The sequence below is a fragment of the Tamandua tetradactyla genome, chromosome 7 (genome assembly GCF_023851605.1).
Source record: "Tamandua tetradactyla isolate mTamTet1 chromosome 7, mTamTet1.pri, whole genome shotgun sequence".
NCBI lineage: Eukaryota > Metazoa > Chordata > Mammalia > Pilosa > Myrmecophagidae > Tamandua > Tamandua tetradactyla.
The window spans coordinates 89710735-89736347 of record NC_135333.1 but is presented as its reverse complement, the minus strand read 5'-3'; the positions used below and the strand labels follow the sequence as shown (position 1 = coordinate 89736347).

General features: G+C 37.6%; 1 protein-coding gene across 5 annotated transcripts in view; it reads left to right on the top strand.

Annotated features, from left to right (window-relative positions):
* The window catches only part of ITPR2 (inositol 1,4,5-trisphosphate receptor type 2), a 521104-nt gene that overhangs the window by 83161 nt on the left and 412330 nt on the right, over nucleotides 1-25613 (top strand). For 4 of the 5 annotated variants that reach the window (XM_077170358.1, XM_077170360.1, XM_077170361.1 and 1 more), the window contains exons 3-5: nucleotides 20752-20867; nucleotides 21620-21706; nucleotides 23690-23848. In XM_077170358.1, coding sequence (XP_077026473.1) covers nucleotides 20752-20867; nucleotides 21620-21706; nucleotides 23690-23848 — 362 coding nt within the window. Of the gene's footprint in view, nucleotides 1-20751; nucleotides 20868-21619; nucleotides 21707-23689; nucleotides 23849-24736; nucleotides 24839-25613 lie in introns of those variants that run through there. The other variant, XM_077170362.1, reaches the window with a different exon arrangement.

The following is a 25613-nucleotide window of genomic DNA, read 5'->3' as shown; positions in this document are numbered from 1 at the left end:
CTCTTGGTATTCTGCCGTTGTGATGACTCCGCTGCTTTGGCCCACTGCCTTTTCTTCTGTCAGGATCTTTGCTTATTTCTTTCCCAGTGTGTGTCTCTGCTGGCTTTTTCTGAAGCTTTTATGTATAGGCAGAACATCTCTTTCGGCTAATTTGTTATAATCTTATGTCCCATTTTGACTGGAATAATCCTGGTTTTCATCTTTTGTTCCATTGTAATTGTAGTGCTTCTTTTAACTTTTAAAGGTATCCAGGTTTGGAAATAAAGGATATGGTCACCCTACTAATCAATCACCATCAAATATAGAGGACGTCTGTGGGTGCAGACCTCTTGGATGCAGACCACCTCCTAGAGGTGGCTGTGTTCAGATGAAGTGTTAATCCCTAGTAACCCCAACTTCTACCAAAAGAGAGGGGGGGGTCCCATGACTTAATACCTATAAGTAAATGATGGGGGAGTGGGGTTGTGACACAATATTCTAATTATTTCTTATCAATGAGATCATAAAATCATAAAATATTCTTTTGAGTCTGGCTAATTAATCAACATGATGTGGTCAAGAATCCTTGTTGTGACAATGTATCAGAACTTCATTTCTTTTTATGGTTAAATAATATTCCATTGTGAGTATATACCACTTTTTTTTTTTTTTTTTGCATGGGCAAGGATGCAGAATTTCCCACATCCTCTCCAGTATTTATTATTTCCCATTTTTAAATAGTAATCATTCTAGTGGTATTGTGGTATTAAAAGAAAAAAAAATGAAAAAGGAAAATTCTTGAATATGCTTTTATTTGAAATTTTAAATGTATATTTTTATTTACTCAGAGTCTTAGATACAACAATGTGGGGGTATTGAAACAGTACAAAGCGGTACTTAACCAGTTTAGAGGAACATTGGAAAATTATTTGGATTGTTTGTGTAGTTAGCAAGAAAAATCATTTTTGTGAATTTGAGGGGTCGTCTGGAGGTATGTTTTTGCTCACTTTTATACCACTTTTATGTAGCTATTAAGAGAATTAGACTTAAGTTAATTAAGAAACTAAACAAAATAACTCTCCCCCAAACACACACACAAACGCACACCACTGATGAGAGAACTCTTGAGACCTACGGAGAGAAAGACAGGTACATATCATGCACTGGTTTGAAATCCCCAACTTAGCTGAATTACCTTGATAGCTCTACTTTTGTTCATGCAGATCTAAATGGTGAGTGTAAATTAATCGTGATATGGGCTGTATCTGCTTCAGTATTAAAGAGGATAATAGCATTGCCAGGTTCAGTTTGCGATGCATCTACCAGTGAACTGAACTTTACCCCAGACTCCTTTGAAAAAAAACATGATTCACAAGACTGGACCTCAAAGGAGCGTTGACATGCTCAGGACCAGGCAGCAGCTGAGGAAAGAAGCGGGCATGCTTTAGAGTGGCAAATTGTCAGGTTGTTTCTGCTCATTTCCTATTCAAACTCACGTCCAGCACTTCCTGAGTACCAACAGAAAACACTAGCCTTGTCTTCTCTAGGCTCAGTGAATGTGGGCCACGGGGTGAAACAGAATAGGCTCATTCTCCAGGTTCCCTCCATTTGCATGCTTATTTTATTGGGTCTTCAGAGAAGCAGCTCATGAAGAACCATGCAAGAACCTGTGTGTGTGTGTGTGTGTGAGTGTGAGTGTGTGTGTGTGTGTGCATGTGAGTGTGCACATGTATTTTGTTCGACTCTTTTGTGATCACTTGGTGTTGAATAGGTTGAGATATTTTGTATTTAACCCCATTTTATGTCCTTTCTAGTTATGTACGTTTTGGTTATTCAAAAGAAGTTTAACATGTACTCTGAATTTGAGGGCCTCATCATCTGGATGGAAAGACATGAACCTATGTTTAAAATAATTCAAGAACAGCAAAAACAGTGTATAGTGTTTTGCTGGATAATAAGTATTGTAGGAAGTCTGGGAAAGGTTTTTTTTTTTATCTTGTGAGTTTATATAGTCAGAGAAGTCTTGAAAGAATGAGATTTAAGTTTAGAATTGAATTTCAATTCAATTGGTACTTATTGAATATCTATTATATCAGTCTCTTGTTCAGTAATGGGATTGAAATTTAAGTTATGAGTAAGAAACCACTCTGGTGTAATTTTTTTGTATATGCTAGGTAGAGACACTTGAATGCTTTTTTTTTTTTTGTATGATGTCTGGCAGGGTCATATTTCGTTATTTTTGCGTGTGAGTATCCCATTATTATAGTACCATTTGTTGAATTTTTGTTGGTTTGTTTTTTGGGAAGTGCATGGGTCAGTAATTGAACACTGTTCTCCCACATGGCAGGCAAGAATTCTACCACGGAACTACCCTCACACCCCCACTTACATGCATTTTTGCTAATTGTGTTCCACAAAACCACATTATGACCATCACATTTCTCTTTTAAAAAAACCCAACAACAAATATTTCCTAATTTTTGCTTGGTTAAATTATGATTCTCTTATAGACTTATAAGCCCCCTGTGAGGATTTTATTAAAGAATTTATTCTTGTTTCTTGAGGCTGTGGTTCTGGGAAAGAGTTCAAGAGTCCTACTCCGAACAGTGAGAGTCAGCTGTCTCGGTAGCAGTTGCTCTAACAAGCAGATAGTTCAACTTCAAAGTTTGGGCTATAGAAAAATAATACTGTACCATTTACTGGCTTGTTAGAGTATCCACAATTTATGCCTCAAATAAACGTTATGTCTGTGGTGTGAAGGGATTGTTTTCTTCTTTTGCCTGGGTTGTCACACAGAGTGGGAAAATCATAATGTGTAATTATTTGAAGTGCGATCAGAACGGTGCATCAGTTGAAGTAGCTCATATTGAGTGAAGGCGCATCTGCTTTGTGTCTGTGTCTGTTCAAGGGTAAAAGGGAAGCGAGCACCAGGGCTCTTTTATGTTCCCATGTTTTCATCTAGCAGATGAGGAGTTTGGGAGGTCTGGTGTTCGTCATCCCTGGATAACATCAAAGCTCGTTCTGGCAAAGCCCTTGCAAATCTGTGGGCTGGACAGGCCTCTGACCCTTGAGAAGATTTATAATGCTGCTACCTGGGAAATATTTCCCCACTTTTGCAAAACATTTGATATGAAAAAAGTTACACCCTACAATCATTTACTTTTACATAATTTTTAATCAAAAACTTCTCCTGACAGGCTATAAATGAATAACATTTTGCCTGCAAATTTGTTTTCCTCCATACTCATATTTTTCGTTTAAAAGCTTGTAGTAATCACTTTCTCAGTAAGACCCTGTAGATGGTAAGACAGTCAAGAAAGCATATTTCCTTTTTCTTTTTTTTTGTTTTCTTTTTAGGCATGTCATGAATAGGATCCAGTTGAAATTGCATTCTCCTGTGACATCCCTTAACTTTGTATTTATGATAAAAATAATCCATATTTATGGTAAAAACTTCAGATTGTACCAAGGTTATGGGCTTTTATTCAACATTTTGACACTAATATAACTAATATTCATGTATTTATTTGACTCATTTATTCATTCATGTGTGTATTCATCTAGTCAAGGAATATTTACTGAGAACCTACTGAGTATCAGGCATTTGTCAGATAGTGTAAGTGCTATGAAGAAAATAAGGCAGGGGACCCAGAGTGCTAGCTAGAAAGGGATTGCTATGCTTATAGAACCTGGGAAGGCCTCCCTGATGTCAGACCTGATTGAGCAGACGTCTGAAGTAGGAGAGAGAGTCTACTTCGCAGCAATCTTGGAGAGCAGGCAGAGGCGAGGTAGGAGTGTCCTGGGTAAGTTCGAGGATGAGGTTACAGTCCATATGGGCAGGTGGAGTGAATGAGCAGTTGTGTAGTAGAAGATAAGCTCAGCAAGGTCACAGGGGCTGGCAGAGGTGGGGTGTGGAGCATCTAGGGCCTGTGGGCTACTGTAAACCTCCAGGCTTACCCTGACTGAGATGGAGCCACTGGGTTCTAGGCAGAGGGCTGACAGAGCGTGACTTCTCTTTTAACAGGTTCGCTAGATCCGCTGTGATCAACTGTAGAGGGGCAAGGAAAGAAACAAGATTTGTTAAGAGGCTGTTACTATAGCCAGGAGAGAAGTATTAGTGATTTGGATCAGGTTGGCAAAGAGTTGGAGATATCAGATTTTGGATATTAAGGTAGAATCTGTAGGGGTTTTATTATTTTGAATGTGAAGTGTGAGAGCTAGGTGCCAAAGATGACTCAAGTTGGGTTTTTTTTCTGTTTTATTTATTCATTTTTATTTACTTAAAAAATTTTTTTTTTTAGTTTGAAATACTTTCAAACTTATAGGACAGTTGCAAAATAATACAAACCCCATGCAGAGCTACAACATATTCATTTCCCCAGCTTCCCAGATCACCGATTTTTATATTTGGCCACATTTATATCCATCTGTTTTGATTTGCTAAAGCTGCCGGAATGCAATACACCAGAATGGGTTGGATTTTCCAATGGGGATTTAGTGGGTTAAAAATTCACAGTTCTAAGGTCATGAAAATATCCAAATTAAGGAATCAACAAGAGGATACCTTTTCTCTGCAGAAAGGCAGTGGCATCTGGAATTCCTCTGTCACATGAGAAGGCACATGTTGACATCTGCTGGTCTGTCTTCTCTTTGGCTTCTGGTTTCAAAATGGCTCGCTCCAAAATGTCTCTGGTATTTTCACTCCAAGCATCTCTGAGCTCTCTCAGTTTCATCTGCCTTTTATCCTCTCATAGAGGATTCCACCAAAGGTATTAAGGCCCACCTTGAATGGGCTGGGTTATATCTCCAAGGAAACAACCTAATCATAAAGTCCCACCCAACAATAGGTCTGACCCCGTAAGATTGGATTAGAAGGAATTGACTTTTCTGGGTTACATAACAGATCTATCTATCTATCTATCTATCTATCTATCTATCTATCTATCTATCTATCTATCTATCTGTCTGTCTGTCTGTCTGTCTGTCTGTCTGTCTGTCTGTCTGTCTGTCTGTCCGTCCGTCCGTCTGTCCATCCATCCGTCCATCCGTCCATCCTTCCATTCTCTGTTGTTCTGTATTTATTAATCCATTTTCTAGACACTTAAGTATAGGTTGTATACATCATACTCCTTGAACACTTAACACTGTCATGTACATTCCCCAAGAACGAGAATGTTCAGTTATATAACCACCTTAAGGACAGTTATCAAGTTCAAGAAATTTAACAATGATGTCAAGCTTATAGTCTATATTCATTTTTTTTCATATGTCCCAATAATGCCCCTTTGAGCCTTTTCTTCTCCCTTACTAGATCCCTTCCAGGATCATGCATTGCTTTTAATTGTCATTGGGATTATATAGTACATACTTTTAAAGTAATATCGAGATATAATTCACATGCTATAAATTCACCCTTTTAAAGTGTATATTTCAGTTTTTTTTAGTAGGTTGTGTATTATCACCATTAATTCCACAATGTTTTCATCATTCCCAAAAGAAATCCAATGCCTTTTAATAGCCGCTCGCTATTCCCCCTCCCCCCACTCCTAGAAACAACTAATCTACTTTCTGTCTCTATAAATTTACGTATTCTGGATTTTTCTTATAAATGGAATCACACTATATGTGGACTTTTGTATCTGGTTTTTTTCAGTTAGCATAATGCTTTCAAGGTTTATTCATGTTATATCTTGTGTCAGTACTTCATTCCTTTCATTGCCAAATAATCTATTATTAGGTGGATATCCTGCATTTTGTTTATCCATTCATTGTTAGTTGGACATTGGGTTGTTTCTAATTTTTCTTTATGATGAATCATGCTGATATGAACATTTGTGTGTAGGTTTTAGGTGGATATAAGTTTTCAGTTTTCTTGGGTATATACCAGGTAGTAGAGAGTACATACTTTTTTTGTGGCTGGCTTTCTTTGCTCAAATTATGTCTGTGTAATTCATTTATGTTTTTGCTTGTAGCAGTAGTTTACTCCTTTTCATTGTGTTTCAGGGTTCCATTCTGTGAACACACCACAAAATTTATTTATCTATTGCTTGGTTCAGGGGCATTTGAGTTGTTTCTAGTTTTGGGCTACGGTGAATGTTACATAGTTCTGAAAATTCTTGCACACAACTTTTGGTGAATAAAGTCACTCATTTCTCTTGGGTAAATACACAGAAGTGGAATTGCTGGGTCATCCGTCTTTTCCTTTATCAGTCTTTCCACATCCTTCTGTCATGCTTGTTCATGTTGGTTCTGGAAACTCCTTTGTCACTGACATGAGCAGAAGAAATGTGCTTCTTGTACACGTGCTTCAGTACTCCTTTCCTGCCTGGGCACACATGCTTTTTCTTCTTTCTAGTCTGACTAAAGCATTTCTCAGCTACCCACTCTCTCCTTATGTGTTTCCTCTACTGTTCTTTAACAAAGCAGCTAGCTTTTCCTACTTGTGACTTGCTGTGTTTATACAGCCTAGGATGGTTTACTGCACTCCCTTACAGCAGTAGTTTCTACAGGTTTTTGAGGGGTCTAGATCTATCTCAGGAAACAACAACCCCCAAAAAACTGTGGAACCTTTCATAGGAAAATGTACCTGCAAAGAGACCCACATCTTTTCTACACTTCCAGGGGAATTGATGAGCCTCCTTTCCCTGAGGGTTCATCGTTCCCAGATTAGGACTCTTTCTTCTCTATTTTCTAATGCCTTTTTTTAAAAAAGTATATATTTATCTCAGTCTTTCCCTGACTCTTTAAGATCTTCTACTCCAAGCTGTCACTTGCAGCCGACACAATCACTTGGAAGGACTGAATATGCCTTAGATGTGCTTAAAACTGGCTGATGCAGAGATCCTCGTGTGTACCTAGTTGGAAAACATGGTGTGAATCATTAGCATTTGGAAAAGTTGTTTTAGCTGGTGTGGAACCCTCATTCTTTTCAGTTCTGTCAGCATTTGAGAACTTTTCCCACCTTTACCACTACAGTTAAACTGCTTAAGCAGAGATGACAAAGAATGTTCTACAGTCGAGTTGGACCCTCCCTGGCTGGGAAGGTGCCGCCTTAGCCTCCAGGGTAGCTGGCACTGGGTGGGAGGTGTAGTCCTCCAGCTGGCTGCCCTCCCCTCCTCAGGCCTGGGCCTGCGAGTTTCCTGTCCCACATTTACTTATTTATTTTTAATGGATGAATAATTGGGTGCCACTCAGTTGCAGAGTTGCATGGAAAAGTACAAGTGTGGAGTAAATGAAGGAGGTAATTAAAGCAACCTTTTCTAAATATGGTATTTAAGATCATTTGATGACAATGGTGGCAGAGGTAGGGTCACTGTGACCCTTTCTCTGGTACTTTCTCTCTTAGAACAAGAAACAGCAAAATTAAAATCAACACCTGCTGTTTACATATTTTGAAATTTTTCATTAAGATTTTCTCTTAGAACAAATTTGGGCTTTACCCAGGGGATTTGAACTACTAAGCTTAAGGCCATTGTCATGAGGTAATTCTGCAGCTCCACAGCCCAGCATCATTACGAGGCTTTACTGTATAGTCCATAATATATTAGATTTTGGTACTCGAAAAAGAAAAATTTTGGGTTTAAGAATTTATTGGTTTAAAACTTTTACAAAAGCAATAGGAAATACAGAGTCAAGATTGTTTTTTCTCTTCTGCGATATCCATTTTCATTCCACTAACCATTCCATTAACCACTCTTAACAGTTTATCTTACCAGAGTTTTTAATCAAGCGTTAGGTAATCAATACTGGCTTTGTTTGTTTTTACAACAATGGAATCAGACCAGACATAGTGTTGTACAGATTGCTTTTCCACTTTGTGGTTATGAAAGATATCCTTCTGCTAAAATATGCATTGCTCTACCTTCCTTCTTTAGTCTTCCTTTCTTTTTTAATGCTTGGTTGTTTTTCTTTATTAACCAGTGTTGAGAATAATGCGTTGACCCTAACTGCAAAGATGACCTGTAGGTATTTTTTCTGTATAATCACGAATGCATGGGTTTTTAACATATCTGATGTGTTTTCATCCAGTGCTGGATCTTGCTGCTCTGATAGTCTTCTCTTTGTTCAGTGGGAATTTTGTCAAGTCCTTTTGACGTGACCCCAGTAGTCTTTGTTACCTTCCTCACTTTCAGGGTACAACAAGGTATTTCCAGGCTGCCTTTATCTCCAAAGTGAAATTAAATTCTGGATTCAGCCTCAGTTTTATTTCATGCTGAATTTAGGAAAACTTCTCTCACTAGGTTTAACCAGATTTACCTGCCACACCTCTGGGTGTGCCTTATCAGTTAATCACCACATTTTTTTGAGAGCTACCAAACCACAGCTCCAAACAATGAAAACAAATCCTTATTATGTCTTTAAATTTATCTTTTGTCTTAAGAATATTTATGGTAAATCACTGATGCATAGAAAAGTAATCAATTGAGGGCCATGTACAAATATTATAACTGAATTTGTTTTCATTTTCATTGTACAGTAATTTACACACAATAAAATGCACCCATTTTAAGCGTATAGGTCAGTGAGTTTTTGTAGATACAGTTGTGCCACCTGTAACACCACAGTCATACTTCCATCACCCCCGAAAGTTCCTTCCTATTCCTTTGCAGTTCGTCCATGTGATGACCCCGCTCTACACAGCAGCTGATCTGCTTTCTGACACTATAGTTTTGCCTTTTCTAGAACTTCACATAAATGGCATTATATAGTATGTAGTCTTTTCTGTCTGGCTTCTTTCACTTAGCGTGATGCTTTTAAGTTCATCCGTATTTTTGCATGTGTCAGTAATGTGTTAGTAGTTTGTCCCCCCCTTTTTTTATTTGCCGAATATGATTCCATTATGTGAGTGTGCATACAATTGCATTTGGAATTGGACATTTGGTTGTTTCCTTGTTTTTGTTTTTTAGCAGTTATTAACTTTTTGTTGTTTTGTTATTAATAGTTTTTAATTAGAGAAACTGTAGATTTAAAGAAGAATCATGTACAAAATACGGCATTCCCAAATACTACCCCCACTCATTCTTAATAATTTGCATTAGTGTAATACCTTTGTTATAATTGGTGAAATAATTTTATAATTGTAGTATTCCCAATGTTTCCACTTTTTTGGCTGTTATGAATAATGCTGATATGAGCATACCTGGCTTCATATGAATATAGGTTTTAATTCTATTAGGTAGCTTATGTGAAATTGGTTGCTGTATCATATGTATATATAAGCCTATATTTAACTTTTTAGAAACTACTACAATGTTTTCCAGAGTAGGTAAGCCATTTTGCATTTCTACCACCAATGTATAAGGGATTGTATGTGTTACTTAATATCCTTACCCACATGTATTCTTGTTTGCTAACTGCCGGAGTGTGATATACCAGAAACAGAATGGCTTTTAAAAGGGGGAATTTATTAAGTTGCAAGTTTACAGTTCTAAAGCTATGTAAGACTATAAAAAACGTCCAAATTAAGGCACCAACAAGAGGTTACCTTCGCTCAAGAAAGGCCAGTGCAGTTCAGGGTTTCTCTCTCAACTGGAAAGACATGTGGCAAATATGGTGACGTCTGTTAGCTTTCTCTCCAGGCTTCTTGTTTCATAAAGCTCCCCCAGGGGCGCTTTGAGGGACCTTGGTTATCTCCAGAGGTCTCAGGTTGCACGGGCTCTGTGGTTCTCGTGGCGCTGTTGCTCTCTCCAAAATGTTTCCTCTTTTAAAGGATTCCAGTAAACTAGTCAAGGCCTACGTGGAATGAGTGGAATCGCATCTCCATCTAATCAGAGGTTAATAACCGCAATTGGGAGAGTCAGATTTCTGTGGAGATAATCTATTCAAATTCCCGATCTAAAGTACTGGCTGGGGATGAAAAGAAACAGCTGCTTCCATGAGGTGGCTTGGGATTAAAACATGACTTTTCTAGGGCACATAATCCTTTCAAACCAGCACAACATGGTATTGTCATTCATTTTAATTTTGGGCCATCTAGTGAGTGTGTAGTAGTATGTAATTGTGGTTTTAATTTGTATTCCCCTAATAATGCTTTTGGCTTTCCATATATTTTTTTTTGTGAAGTGTTTGTTAACTCTTACATTTTTGTGTCTTCTTTCATTGAGTTGTAAGAGGACTTTATACATTCTGGATCCAAGTCCTTTGTTAGATATATGTTTTGCACTAGCAACTGAATTTTAAATTTTGATAAGAAAATGTCTAACTTACTATGTGTTTATTTGAAATACAGAAGATAAAAATGTTATCCAAATAAAATTACAATAAGTGTTTAAGCATGATTTTGTAATCATGTAAGAGAGGGAAGAGGGAGGAAGGAAAATAGAGAAAGTTAGTTCAGGAAAGAGACAAAAGAAATATTGGGGAAAGAGTGAAGTAAGAGTGTAGAAGACAGAAAAGGATTAGAAGAGAGAAGGAAACAAGACTAAAAAGAGAGATGGAATGAGAGAACCTACGAAATGGAAAGAGATCAAAAAACAAATTTGTGTTATGAAGGGAAAAATAAGAATAAGTGTGAAAAGAAAGAAAAAAAAATGCAGGGAGGAGAAAAGGTCACTACTGTTCCTCTGATTTCCCATGTGCTATGTACTGCATCCACTATCCTGTTATCTCATCCCAGTTACCTACTTCTCAAGACCAGCATGCTTCTTGGAAGTCTTTACCTCCTCCTTCTACTTCTCAGCTGGTCACCATTTTATTGCCTTGCTTTCCAAACATCCAAAATAACTGGGTTGTATCTTTTCAGTCTACTGTATAAAATGACAAATTTGAGTTAGTGACCCTGAGCAGGACCTAATCTTTAATATCCAGTTTCACTGTCTATAAACTGGGGATAACAGTAGTACAGGCCTCAATGTTTTCTGTGAAGATTAAATGAAATAATCCATGTAAAGCGATTGTAGTGCTTGGCGCATAGTACTTGGTCAATAAATGTTAGTTGCTTTTATTGTGTGTGTGTGTGTGTCTTGGGAATGGGTGTTATTTCTTAGTTATCTTTCTTTCCCTCTTTGGCTTTTTGCCCATTTTAAAATCTGGGACTATGCTACCAAACTAAAATATTTAAGTGACAAAATATCACAACATGCACCATGCTTCCAAAACTCTGAGATATAAACACAACTGTATTTGTTCATCTGGAATGAAAAGTTGGAAATAATAATAATGAATATTTACATAGGGCTTTAACTTAGAGCATTTTAACATGGTACTGACAGATATTTAGTAGTAGAGAACTTACAGTGTGCAGGACTGGAATTTCCTGGTCTCTAATAGTGAGACGCCAAACCAAACCATGGTTTGATAAATACAGCTGAGGCAGGTGAGAAGTCTGAGCTTTTTATAGTAAATGCAGCACATGAACTCTACTCCTTTCAGGCCAACTGCCTCTGTCTGCCACAATTCACAACATAAAACAGAAGGCAATATTTGGAAGGTTGTTGAGAGTTCACCCTCTTTCCTAATGTAGCCTTTCTCATCTGCTTCTGTCTGAACAGTCACAATGAAAGAAGTTTACTCGCCTGTGATTAATTTGTATTTTTTTGGAATTTTACAATTGCTGACCAATTTTTTCTTATATCGAGCTAAAATTTGCTTTGATCCTTAATCAATATAGGGAAAAAAACCACTCCCTTTTTTACAGGTAGACCTTCAGCTATGTGAGGAGGGATTATGTTTACTCTTAGTTTCCTCACAGTTGGGCAACATTTCCCAGTTCCTACTATTGTTCTAAATAACATGATTTCAGTTTTCTGCCTGCTTGCTTTATTTGTCCAACTCTGGATATACCCTCATTTGTGCCACTTAAATGGGCACCTATAATTGAGTCTAATATTCTGGATGTATAAAATTGAGCCCCTAAATCTGAATGGGTTCCTACTACCTCTGGTTAAGACCCCATCCTTTTATTAGTCAGCCTAAAATGGCTGTATGAGTTTCTTCATCTACCACATCACAGGATTCACTTAATATATTTAAGGTTGGTCATAGACTTTATTGTCCAAACCAGGACATTTTTGAGAGTGAAAGGGGAAATAGTTAATAATTAAGCTTGGGCAACAGGTTAATAATCAGAGCTGTCCTGGGCCTTATGGGGACAAGTAGATATTTATATTAAGCTGAACTCAAGCCTAAGATCTAGGTTTTTGAAAAAAGTTGCAAATATTAATTGCTAATAGCCCTGGTATTCCTCTCTATCATTTATGCGAGAGGTTAAGTTTTCTTTTCTGAACCCAAATGCAGAACTTTATATTTATGCTTGTTAAAGTTTGTATTGATGTTTGTTCTGCAGAGATTATTAAAAAATCTTTATTTTTATCTGTCAAATTAGCTATTCCTCCCTGGTCTGTTTCATCTGAAAATTTGCTAATCTACCCTCCTATTCTTCCCAACCATTGGTAATCTAAAAGTAGCCTTTCCCAGATGCACAGCTCCATTCTGCTTCCCCCTCAGTGAGCTGTCGAACTCTAAGTGATAAGCTGAGCACCAAAGTCTTAGGATATTACCTTTCCAGGTATTTGCACTTTAACAGAGGAGAAAAAAGACTGTAAAACCTTTTAGAGCAGAAAGAGGTAGATACCTAAGGATTGTTTCTCAGGTAACCTGGCCAGAGTGTCCATCTGCAAACAGGTTCTGAGCATCTTCCATGTATGAGATGATAGATGCTGAGCGTAGAGTTACATGCAAACAGGTTAACCTATAAAAGACACCGTCTGATTGGTAGGTGTTACAGTAAAGGTATAGTTCAACGAGAGTAGGGGTAAAAAGGAGGAAGATACTTTTGGAAGGGAATCTTCCTGTTCCATTGTAATTTCCTATGTAAAAATTTAACCAGTCAATTAAAAAAGAAATAGTCTTTGTGGATTTCAAAAGTCATTCATAAAGGGAGGGTGATGGTGGCTCAGTGACAGAGTCCTCACCTGCCATGCTGGAGACCCGGGTTCGTTTCCCGGTGCCTGCCCATGCAAAAAAAAAAAGTCTTTCAGAAAGCAAAGTTCCCTTGATCTTAGTTCCCTATCCTCCTGATTTATTTATTTATATATATATATATATTTATATGTATTTATTTATATATATGTATGTATTTTTCTATTTTCAGTTTCTTTAACCCTAACCTATATATATATATATATGTATAGTCCTTTAGAACAGTGGCTTTCACATTTTTTTTTAAATTAGAAAATAGTTGTTTCTTTTAAGAACATGTACATGGTGGTAAATTTAAAAAGCACAATAGGGAACATATAGAGAAAAGTAAATCTTCGTTTCCACCCTCAGACCCGTCCCCAGCGGCGGTCCCTGTGATTGGTTTCCTCTAGATTGTTCCAGAAATCCATATGCATAATACATGTATATTCATATTCCTCTTTTTTCTTTACATATGTAGGAGCATGTTATACTTATTCTCTTTCACCTTTCCCCCCCACTGAATATATCTTGGAGATCATTCTTTAACAATATGTAGAGATCAGCTTTATGTTTTCCAACAGTGGCATACATTCCATTGAATAGATGTATTGTAGTTTTTTAAATTAGTACCCCGTTAATGCATTTTTCACTTCAAAACATTTTTATTACAACTCGCCAGGAAGAAATACATTTTGCATTGAATTCCCCAGGGTGCGCATGCATACAGGCCAGAAAAAAAAAGCTTACTACTTATAATGCCTCTATTTTCCTTCACTTCCCATCTCATCCCATCCCACCCCTTCCCATCCTACTCCTTCCCGTCCTATCTGGCCCCATCCCATCCCATCCCACCCCGCCATCCCATCCCACCCCCGCCATCCCATCCCACCCCACCATCCCATCCCACCCCCGCCATCCCATCCCACCCCACCATCCCACCTCACCCCCGCCACCCCACCTGTTCTAGTTTGCTAGCTGCCAGAAAGCAACACACCAGAGACAGATTGGCTTTTAATAAAAGGGGATTTATTTTGTTAGTTCTTCAGAGGAAAGGCAGCTAACTTTCGACTGAGGTTCTTTCTTATGTGGGAAGGCACAGGATGGTCTCTGCTGGCCATCTCTCCAGGCCTCTGGGTTCCAACAACTTTCCCTGGGGTGATTCCTTTCTGCATCTCCAAAGGCCTGGGCTGAGCTGCGAGTGCTGAGATGAAGTATGCTGAGCTGCTTGGGCTGTGCTACATTGCGCTCTCTCATTTAAGCACCAGCCAATTAAGTCTAACATCATTCATTGCAGTAGGCATGCCTCCTAGCCGACTGCAGATATAATCAGCAACAGATGAGGTTCATGTACCATTGGCTCATGTCCACAGCAACAGAACTAGGTGCCTTCACCTGACCAAGCTGACAAATGAATCTAACTACCACACCATCCTATTCCATTCCATTCAAAAAGTGCTGATTGAAACCCAGTAAATGGATTTCACAGTCTGGGTTGCATGGCACACATTTTGAAAAGCAGTGTTCTAAAATTGTTGACTGACTCCTAAATAATCTGTGGAGGTAGATGCTTTGTGGTGGTAGTAATAATTATAGAATGCTAGTCTCACTTAAGCAGTAAATCTACAACAATGGTGCTGAATAGGACCTCATGACCTTTTTTGTTCTTGTGGATAAAGTTCTGCTGACAGAGGACCCAGCACAGCAAACTGATTTTTTCAGCTTTCTTGTCTGAGAATAGCAATTAATATGGTACTTGGACAGTGAACTGCAAATCATTCTTGAATCTAACTACCTTTATTACATGGTTATAACTTGGCATAAAAAATTACCATTTTAGCGTTTTTTGTATGTTTGTTATTTTAGGTCGGGAATTGTCATAGAGGCAAGCCTTTATCTATAAAGTTAATTTATCTCTATTAACAGTTTAATTGTTCAGCTATTAGAAAATTATTACTTTCTGGGTGGAGGGCTTGAGGCCATAAAATTCCCTCCCTGCTTAAGACCATAAAATTCTGTGTTTTTGGCTCCCTACTTTGCCAGTTCTTTTTTTTTTTTTAAATATATATATTGAGAAATCTTCACACACACACACAGTCCATACATGGTATGCAATTAGTGGCTTGCAGCATCATCACCTAGTTGTGTATTCATCACCATGATTATTTTTAGAACATTTGCATCACTCCAGAAAAATAAATAAAAAGAAAAAGAAAAAACTCATACATTCCATACCCTTTACCTCTCCCCCTGTTTCAATCTACCCATTTTTTTTACCCTTCATCGCCACCCCCCCATTATTTATTTATTTTTTGTCCTTATTGTTTTACTTAACTGTCCATGACCTGGATAAAAAGAGCATCAGACACAAGGTTTTCACAATCACATAGTCACACTGCAAAAGCTGTATCATTATACAGTCATCTTCAAGAAACATGGCTACTGGAATACAGCTGTACATTTCCAGGCAGTTGCCTTCAGCCTCTCCATTACATCTTGACTAACAAGGTGATATCTATTTAATGCTTAAGAATAACCTCCAGGATAGCCTCTTGACTCTGTTTGGAATCTCTCAGCCATTGACTCTTTATTTTGTCTCAATTCGCTCTTCCCTCTTTCGGTGGAGAAGATTTTCTCAGTTTCTTGGTGCTGAGTCCCAGCTCATTCTAGGATTTCTGTTCCATGTTGCCAAGAAGGTCCACAGCCCTGGGAGTCAGATCCCACGTAGAGAGAGGGAGAGTGGTGAATTTGCTTGTCGTGTTGGCTGAGAGAGGGAGTTGTGTTGGCTGAGAGAGTTAGTTTGCATGGAACTTTTGTAGAATCTCATGTAGTTGTTCTTTAGGGTTAACAGGAATGGTTTTGGTTGGGGTTTGGCAAACCAGGGTAATTAGCAATATCTAGCTGAAGCTTGCATAATAGTAGCCTCCAGAAAAGTCTTTCAACTCTCTTTGAAGTATCTTAGCCACTGATACATTATTCTGTTACATTTCTTTTCTCCCATTTGATCAGGAAGGAATTGTCTATTCTGTGGTACCAGGGCCAGGCTCATCCTTGGGAGTCATCTCCCACATTGCCAGGGTAACTTTCATCCCTGGATGTCATGTCCCATGTAGGGGGAGGGTATGATTTTCCTTGCAGAATTGGGCTTAGAGGGAGAGAGGCCACATCTGAGCAACAAAAGAGGTTTTCTGGAAGCAACTTTAAGGCATAACAATAGGTAGGCTTAGCTTCTCCCCTACAGAAATAAGCTTCATAAGAACAAGCCTCAAGATTAAGGGCTTGGCCTATTGACATGGGAATCCCTAATATTTGAGACAGTATCAGGGTTTTCCCCATTGGTAAAGTTTCATAGTTCCATATTTTTTTCTCCATTCCCTCGAGAGACTTTGCCAATACATTTAAAATATCTGCCCAACATAATCTGTGATGTGTCCAGGTATTATATTAAGCTATACATAATTATAAGACCTCATCCCATTCTAGGCTCCATGTGTTTGCGTTGTTTAAATGAGCTATCCTTATAGTTTTCTTATGGCAAATGTTATGGCTGTTTCATATAATAGTTGGCTGAATGCTCAAATTCAAACTTGGACAAGAATGTAAATTAGCATTAATGCATTTGACTTTTATTTTATCTCCCCACTGTAAATGGTGCAAAATAAAAAGTTTCATTTGATTTTGGTATTTGCCCACTAATGTATGAATCAGATAGTTAATGCCATTGAGATTGAGATTTTGTAACATTTCTATTGATGTTTTCACATTTATTTATTTATATACATGAGGCATATTTCCCATGAAAAACCATTCATTAGTTTCTTTTGAAGTGCTACAACTGTTGCATATATATATATATTTATCTTTATAATATCTCTCTGGAAGTTGTGTCATTTGTCAGGACTGTGGGAACCAAGGCACATTTCACTCTCTGGCCAGTGTATTTTCTACTGGCCAACCTTTCTAAATACCTTAATAAGTGCTTTAATAAATTCCTTAACAATTTAGCCTACAACTGACTAAAATTGCACCTCTTGTGAGGGAAAAATTGTTCACCAAGAGGTGGACATTTAGAAGCCAAACCACTTTTCAGGACACGCAGGCACATCCTTGTTTGTTTTTATAATTTATTTTCATCTGAAGATTCCCTGATGAAGGACCTAAGCAAATCACTTACTCTGAAGCTTTGCTTTATTTCAAAGAAGGGAAGGTTGTATTTTCTCTGAGGCCCATTTGAGCTCTAACATTGTAGTTGTTTACAAACCTGTAAGTAGGAAAGGCTGTTTGTTTCTCTTCCTCTTCCTTTTCAGGAGTCACATAGCTGACATTTGCCTAAAGGAACTTATACTGCTGTCTTCCTGGTTGCCAACCCATGTGTTGTAATTAATTTTAATGTTTCCTAACACATATAATAAGTATTCTTTGGCTTTTATAGCATGCGAGAGGACACCTTCCCTCTTTGATACACTCTCTATGCTTGCCTTGGTCTGCCATCCGTGGAGGTAGATGTTTGGTTTGAAATTTCCAGGCTTAAATAAAACAATTTCCAGGCTTAGACAAAACAAAAACAAAACTCCTTTTGAAATCCTCTAAACATAATGAGTTTTGTACAAACATTGTATGTCAAGATGGACTATTCTAGAAACAGAAAACCAAACAAATTAGAATTACAGTTAGATTTTCAGCAAATGAATGTGTACTTCTCCCTGGAATAATTCTGAATTTTAGTTGCCTCTGCCTAGAGGCCCCTGTCTGCATGTCCCTTATCCTAAGGAGAGTTTTTCTACCATTTCATTTTATCTTTGGGAAGGTAGCTTGCTCATCTGCAGCAGAGACCATTGTCTTCTCTGAGCTCTTCTGAATCTTCTTTGTCTTATAAAGAGACAAAGAGAAGCTTCAGAGGCTCCTTCCCTTCCCATCCTTTGCCTTGTGGACATAAAAAGGTCCTTGACAGCCATGTTCACTATAATCAATAGGAGGCAATTTCACAATTGCATGTACCATGAATGAGACATTTACTTAGTCTTGCTGATGCTTTGATGTACCTTTCCGCATTTAAATCTCACAACATCTTTTGAAGGGGGAAGAGAAATGAAATAGCACGTTTTCTTTCCACCATTACCAAAGGAAGCTGCTGGCCAGGACATAACCTGAGCTTGATGTATAACAGCCCTGAATGGATCCCTCAACACAGTTTCGGGGCTGCAGAAACGGCCTCAGATACAAATATTTGAGAAAATACTTTTACAGGGACGGAGCCGAACATTTTGAAACTATTAAGATAGGTATTATAAGTGGAGGTTTGGACTGATTTTCTGCTGTATTTACTCAAACCTTGTGGGAAGGTCTGTGTTCTAATTTATAGTTTTATGGGCCTTGGATTACATGCCACACGCCATTGGGATGGTTTTCATATTCTTCCCTCACTAGCATTTGTAAGTAGGTTAAAAATGCCACCAATTCTTTTTGTTTAAAGTGAACACTTTTGGGAGGTTTAATTTTTTTCCCACACCTATAAAAAATAAATGCTCTACTGCGAAGCCATTGCTCATAAAAATTGTCTGAGTGGACAGATCACATGTCAGATTGTTAACATTTCCTGAACTTCTGTAATTCTGCAAAACTCTTGGCCTTAGGATTTAAGATTAGGCTTTTTAAAAGTTTGACTCAAATGACTTCCTCTTATTTTTGCATTTGGTGCTTGCACTATGAAGATTTCGAAATGATGAACCTTATAAAAAACAACAATGCTGAACCCATTTCTAGTTGGAGAACCCCCTATAACCTTTCTTAGCAGTATGTACATCTCTAATTTTAGAGAATGAGCAGACTGAGGAACACTAGAGAGGTAGTTTCAGAAGCAGGGAAGGAGGGCGGGTGAGATTGGACAGACTCTGAAATAGCTAAATTCCTCATGCCAGGAAATAGGAGTGTCTAAGGTTCCACCCACACGGGTGCTAGTAATTGTGTTTGCATGTTTTAAGAGCTAGTACGAGGTAATCACATCCTCTGCTCACTGCTGCTTTGTTTTATAAGTCCGAAAATTTTATACAAAAACACTTTGTGGCATCTTAAACCAAAGGGGCAACCCCCTTGCTGGTGGTCAGTCAAGTGTATGCTCAGGTTTAATCAGAGAACTCTACTTCTAGTTCTTCTTTGCTGAGAGCTCTTTACGCATTTAGTCATTTCTTAATATTAGTGAAGCTATTGCTAAATATGAAAGAATGAAGCGATATCACCAAGAATGCTGTATGTTTTTACTAGGGCTTTAAAGTTCACGGAGTGCTTTTACTCAGGTTATCTTTTTGCACATCTCAGCAGCCCTTTGAATTAGGTGTGGCAGGTATTACCAACATTTTTATTATGCAATAAATCTAGAATCAGATGAAATACACGACTAGCCCAAGACTAGGAGGTTTTTTTAAAATGTATTCTAAAGGAGGCAGAAGTAGAATGAAACACATGCACACGCACACACACGCATTCACTAGGGCCGTCAGCACCACCAGCAGCATTTTTACAGAAGTCAGTTTGTGTCCCAAGTTCCCTTTTATTAACCAAAATAGTCCCAGAATACCAGTTCGCACACTGAAGCAGGTACCAGTTAATGTCATCTGTGGGAGGCTGCTGAGGGGGAACCAGAACTTTCAGACCCTGCACATGAAAGCAGCTTTTGGAATCTAAAACTTTGTAATTCAGACAGATAGAGTGGAATGGAAACTTGATCATTTGATCGATTTGGTCATCTCTACTTTCCCTCTCTCTTCATCTTTTCCCACCCCTACATCTAATAGATTGCTAAGCCTGATGGTTCCATGGCTTTGTTCTAAATTTATGTATACCGGACAACTACTGTACGGCCAAATTCAGATCCTCACCATCTCAACACTGGAGTGGGCTTCTGTCTAAACGTGGGCTGCTGGTGCTATTGGACACCGAGAGTCCAAAGGCAAGGGATTTGCCCCTTTGAAATTAGATGCCATAGTGTATCTTGTATAAAATTCTCTAATTGATAAAACAAAACAGCTGTGAGAAGAGGATATGATTACCTTGTAATACTTTTTAAAACACGCAGACACTGACTACTGGCAATGGGCGTTTGTTCACGTCATCTTTCACACGCTGGAAGAGATGTTATTAAATGTGGCATCCTCCTGTGATATCCTAACTCGTTATACAGCGGTAGCCTCAGGACTATGCTCTTGCTTCAATCTTTTTTAAAATTTTGTTTTGTTTTTTCACCACATCACACTGCCTCTCAGATTTCCCTACTGTGTCCTCCCAGGTGTGTGGAAAGTTGGGGAATGGAAGAGCACAGTGGTCAGCTGTGATGGTTTCTACTTCCTGTATCACTTTGGCTGTCAAAGATTCATATCACCTAAAAATGATCATGGTGATGAATACACATCTGTACCATTGTGAGCCATTCATTGTATACTTTGGATGTATTGTATGGTGTGTGAAGATGCCTCAATATGATACATAAAGATTACAAAGAGATTCATATCACAAAGAAGAAATTGTCAAAAGTCAGATAAGGCAGTGAAAGTCACTTACCTTATTTTATTCACTTTCAAAGACCAGGTACCCCATGATAATTAAGTACTTTATGATATAATGATTGTGTTAGCTTGATTTCTTTATAAATGACATTGCTTTAAAAATCTTTAAGAACGGGAGCTGTTAACTGAGTCTGGATAATTATTTGGAAAGAATGTTATGTACAGGGAATTCAATAACTGGGTGGAGGATGGACTAGTGATCTGTGAAGTTCTTTATGCTCCAGTATTCCCAGATTTGGAAATAATATCTATAAGGGAAATTAACGAACTGCTGGCAGCCTTAGTTGCACTGTTTTTGTTTCTTGGTTTGTCACAGACTGCCTTTTCAAGGTGTGCCCTATGAACCGATATTCCGCCCAGAAGCAATATTGGAAAGCTAAGCAAGCCAAACAGGGGAACCACACAGAAGCCGCCTTACTAAAGAAATTACAGGTAAAAACAGAACTCCCAGTTGTCTGGCTTATGATAGACTAAGAACAACGATAGCATAAGATGTATTCATAGCTTTCTAGCTTTGTAATTTCACCCACTACACAGAAATTTAGAATGAATGTAGTAATACATTGGCAGTGGGGGGGATTTTCAAGTTATAGCATGTGACTTTCTTGGTAGGTAGCTGCCATTTTTTAGGGTGTGCCAGACTGATTGAAAGGTTCACATCAAACTGAATGCCAATCCAGAGTCTCTGTAGGAATATCAAATTTATATTTTACTTCACATCATGCTTATATATTTTCCTGAAAGACTATGGGAAAAAAATTGGAAGTCTGTTTTTTTTTTGGTTTGGCCGAGTGTGTCATTAAAATTCTAGTTATTTTCAGAATTGAAAGTGTACTTTAAGACTTTTTGAAATTCACCTATCAACCTGTTGATTTTCCTAGCAATACTCCTTAAAGTAATTTAATAAGACCATAGAACCTAGTACTTTTCTGAAGTTTCCAACATGAAAGCAGCCCAAGATATTCTTGGGCACATTTCAGTGTTATTTTTAGATAATTATCACACTCTGTTATAATCATTTAATGATTGTTTCTCCCTTCCTCAAGCACTAAGAGTAAAGCCACTGGCCTCTTTTATCCATGGTTGTATTCTTTATTCCTAAAAACTATGTATTTATATTCCTTCTCAGTATAGATTTTTATTTATTATGTTTCTACACTGAATATTTGATAATAATTTTATAGCATGCTGCAGAACTGGAACAAAAACAAAATGAATCAGAGAATAAGAAACTGTTGGGAGAAATTGTGAAGTACAGTAATGTTATACAAGTAAGTCTCTAATGTATTTATTTTCTCTTAAAAGAGGTAAATGTAATTTACATTTGGTAGGAGTGCCAAACTGCATTAAAATTTTGGCATTCCTACCAAATAGTTATTCTTTGTCGTGAATTATAGATGTTGTGATATGTTCAGTTGATGTTCAGTACACTCTTTTGCATGTGTGGTGTGTACATATGAAGAAGAGAGCTTACCTACACATGTGTACAACTGTATATTGTTACTCTATCAAAAGAAAGAGAATAGGGAAAGATGATTTCTAATGGATTGTAACATGATAGTTATTTAGAATTATTGGGACAAATGTATAACTTATGATGCTTTATGCTTTCCATTTGTAGAGAAAGGAAAGTTTGCAAATTGTGCTTTTGGAGAGAAATCTTCCTTACATTATTATTAAAAGCTCTACTATTTCAATAAATATGCACACTGTGATTTATCTCAGCTGCATTCCTTTCTTTTGACACATTTTGATCTTTTTTAGCACTTTACTTGGTTATTTGTTAATGTATGCCCCACCTTTGTCTAAAAAGAATGTAAGGCATCTTCAAAACTACATCCCACATAACAAGGTAAGAATGGAAATAAGTACATAGAGCAACTAGGTCAAAGGAAAAATAATGATTGGATAAATAAGGTGAGGGGGTGAGGCATGTTGTTTATACAGCCTATGCTATAAAGTCCAGTAAATTTTGGCTCTCCCTCTCTTGTGCTCACTTAGCTATAAGGGAAGCATAATACATTACAGCACTCACAGATGAGGCCCATACCAAAGAACTAAGTCAGAGGTCGAAAAGCACAACAGTTCCCAGAAGTAAGACCAAAGAAAGGTTTCTTCTATGAACTCTCATAAAGAGGTCGCTATTTAATTTAGTAAACAATAGCCTTAACAACTTCCTTACAATAAACACTATGTGTTGATTCATAAGGCTGTTTTTTAAAATAATATCTCCTGATGTTTTGTTTTAGGGCAATGGCAAAATGCCAGAGCACAGGGCAGTTCAAGTGGTAACTCACAACCACATTTTGATTTAATGTTAAGCGGTGGAAAATGCAGCTTATGTTTTGCCAAATATGTGAAGTGTCTATATTATGTGGTCAGATAGGGGCCAGGCCATGTGCTCTAATCTAAGTGGACCTAAAGAAAGTGGCATCTCTCCAGGAGGGTCTTCAGTGGTTTAAGGTGAAATGAGAACCAGGGGTATAATAAAGGGCTTTTCAAAAAGCTGATTGTTTTCAAAGAAATAACTGCCCTTATTCTGATATAATTTCCTTCTTATATTTTGGGTTTAAAAATGCCCTTCCTTGTTTGAAATGTTTGCTATAATAGACGGGGGATTGCTTTGTTTTTTTTTTTTTCCTTACTTAGTAGAATAATGTTGCCAGAATTTGGCCCATGGAATTAAAAAATCTGAAAAATGGTCCTTCTGCACTCATCTGAGATGGGGTAGAGCCAGCATCCTCTTTTGGGAGTTGCAGAGCCCATGGGGATACACAGCTTTCTAACTCACACAGGAAGAATTAGGGCCCTCAGTGGGCAGGGATGGTTAATAATGCTGAGTGCTCGGTGCATTGTTTCAGTTTATGTGTGTTTCTTCAGTATATTCTGTTTTTGTGGCTGTGCAGGAATTGAGAAAGGAGTCTTAAGGTCTCCCTTAGAAAGAGTGGTTCCATTCTTTTGTTTATCAGTGGAGGAAAATCATTTAGAGATGTCCCCTGGCTTGTTTTCCTCGTGAGCCCGCTTCGGTGTGAACCAGAGTCTGGGTGGGGGCTGGGGCTGGGGAGGTGAGGAGAGAGAGAGGAGAAAGAAGTCAACACAGAGAGATGGAAGTGTGGTGCATAAAGCAGTTCCCTTTTTAAATATCCACTTCAAGCCTTGTTTTGTAGCTATATGATATATATATATGAATATGTAAATGAAATTAGCAGAGGAGATCAAAGAAAAAAATGGTAATCCATGTCTTTTCCTTACAGCTACTGCATATAAAAAGCAACAAATATCTGACTGTCAACAAGAGATTACCCGCTTTACTGGAGAAGAATGCAATGCGTGTGTCTTTGGATGCTGCAGGAAATGAAGGGTCTTGGTTTTATATTCATCCCTTCTGGAAGCTGAGAAGTGAGGGTGACAATGTATGTAAATACAAAATTAAGTGAGAAAAAGTGGGTTCTTAAAGAAAAGCATACCTGATTTAGTGAGAGATTCCAGAAAGTACAGGCAGGAAATATTGTTTTTATGTTAATATCTTTAAAAAGTTAAAAGCATTTATTTATAGTATAGCTGTTCTCAGAAATCATAAAAACACAAAGTTCAGATTTAATTAAAAATATCTTACAGCTGAAATTTGTGTGAAAGAATTTAGGTACCTTTAATATTTGCTGAGGCTTTTGAAAGAGAAACAGTTTGTAACCTTGCCTAATCAGAAGGGAGCCTGGTTGTAAGGCGAAAGCTCTGTGTTTAGGAAACTGTGCCTGCCTCTTTGAATTAATAGATGAGTGCTGTGAATTATGACAGTGTGCCATTACTGGCTCTATGGCCAGTACAGCTGTTTAATAGAAGTGTGATATATGAAGAGCTATTAATTGGCATCTGCTCACTGATGACAATTATATTTAAAATATGTTGTGGAATATGTATATATTGTGTATCATATGAATTTTAGTAGTTACTGTAATGATTTCTGCTACTTCATGTAGTAGGGAATAATAAAAATTAGATGTAATTATTTGATAGGATGATAGTTAAAAATTCTTAAAGCATGAGTGAAGTCCCTAGCATATAGTAACTGCTCAATAAATGCTGGCTGAATTCTGAATATCTTTCCTAAATTGAACACCTTACAAATACAGAGCCAAATGACAATGAAAATAGTTAAGATTTTTGTTTATTAGTATTATGAATTTGAAGCACTATAAAAGTATAATTCTGCCAGCATGTTCTCAATCAAAACATTGATTACATTTTTAGCGTACTGTTTTGGATATTTCTTGTTTTAGAGATATCTCATTTTTATAGTGAATCTATTATTTTTCCAGTGAAATTTGAAGCACAAATTCAATTCCAAGGATGCAAGCTTCATGATTTAATTTGGTTACTAAATTATCTGGTGATATCCTCCTTAGGTAAGGTTTGAGAAAAGCATGGCATGCAGGAATGTAATGCACTTTTAAGTCTTGCATTGGGTTTCCTTAAAAAAATTTAGTCCTTTATTTTGGGCAGTGAGGCATCAAGTGTTATGTGCTGTGAGCATGATTCACATTTTAAGTTCAGTAGGTACCTAATTACAATCAACTCTCAATATTTGGGGGATGATGATGCACTTTGTGAACAGCCCCTGTCCTTTGATTCTCTTTTGTAGAATGCTTGCTTCCCTCCTCTGCCTCTCACCAAATAGTGTCCCTGTCTGTACGTGGTCAATGAAAATCAGACATCCAAAACAAGCAAAACCTGAGCAAAAGTTCTCAAGGATTGTGATGCAGTGATTGGATAAATTGGGACCTTTACATTAGCTGTGGATTTTATTAATTTATTCAGTTTTCTTTATCTGTTCCCAAATGCATTTTCAGAGTTACCAGAGAGTTGACTGTAATGAACTATTTCAAATAATTAGTTTTACCAGAAAGCAGAAAGAAAACAACAAACCACCATCCAAATGCTTTGTCTTGGTTAAAATGGACAATGTTGTTGTTAAAAGCAACATAGAAGTCCTCTTTATGTAGATGTGCTTCATAAAGCATGGCTGAAACAACCTTCCACATTGCTGTTTGCTTAAATAGTTCACTGTTTTAGCTCACCACTGTGTAGCTCATGTGATTAAGGTTAAGAAGGCATAAACACTCTCAGAGCCCTATATTTTCCACATATATAATTGTTTGTAATGCTCATCTTCTTCACCAG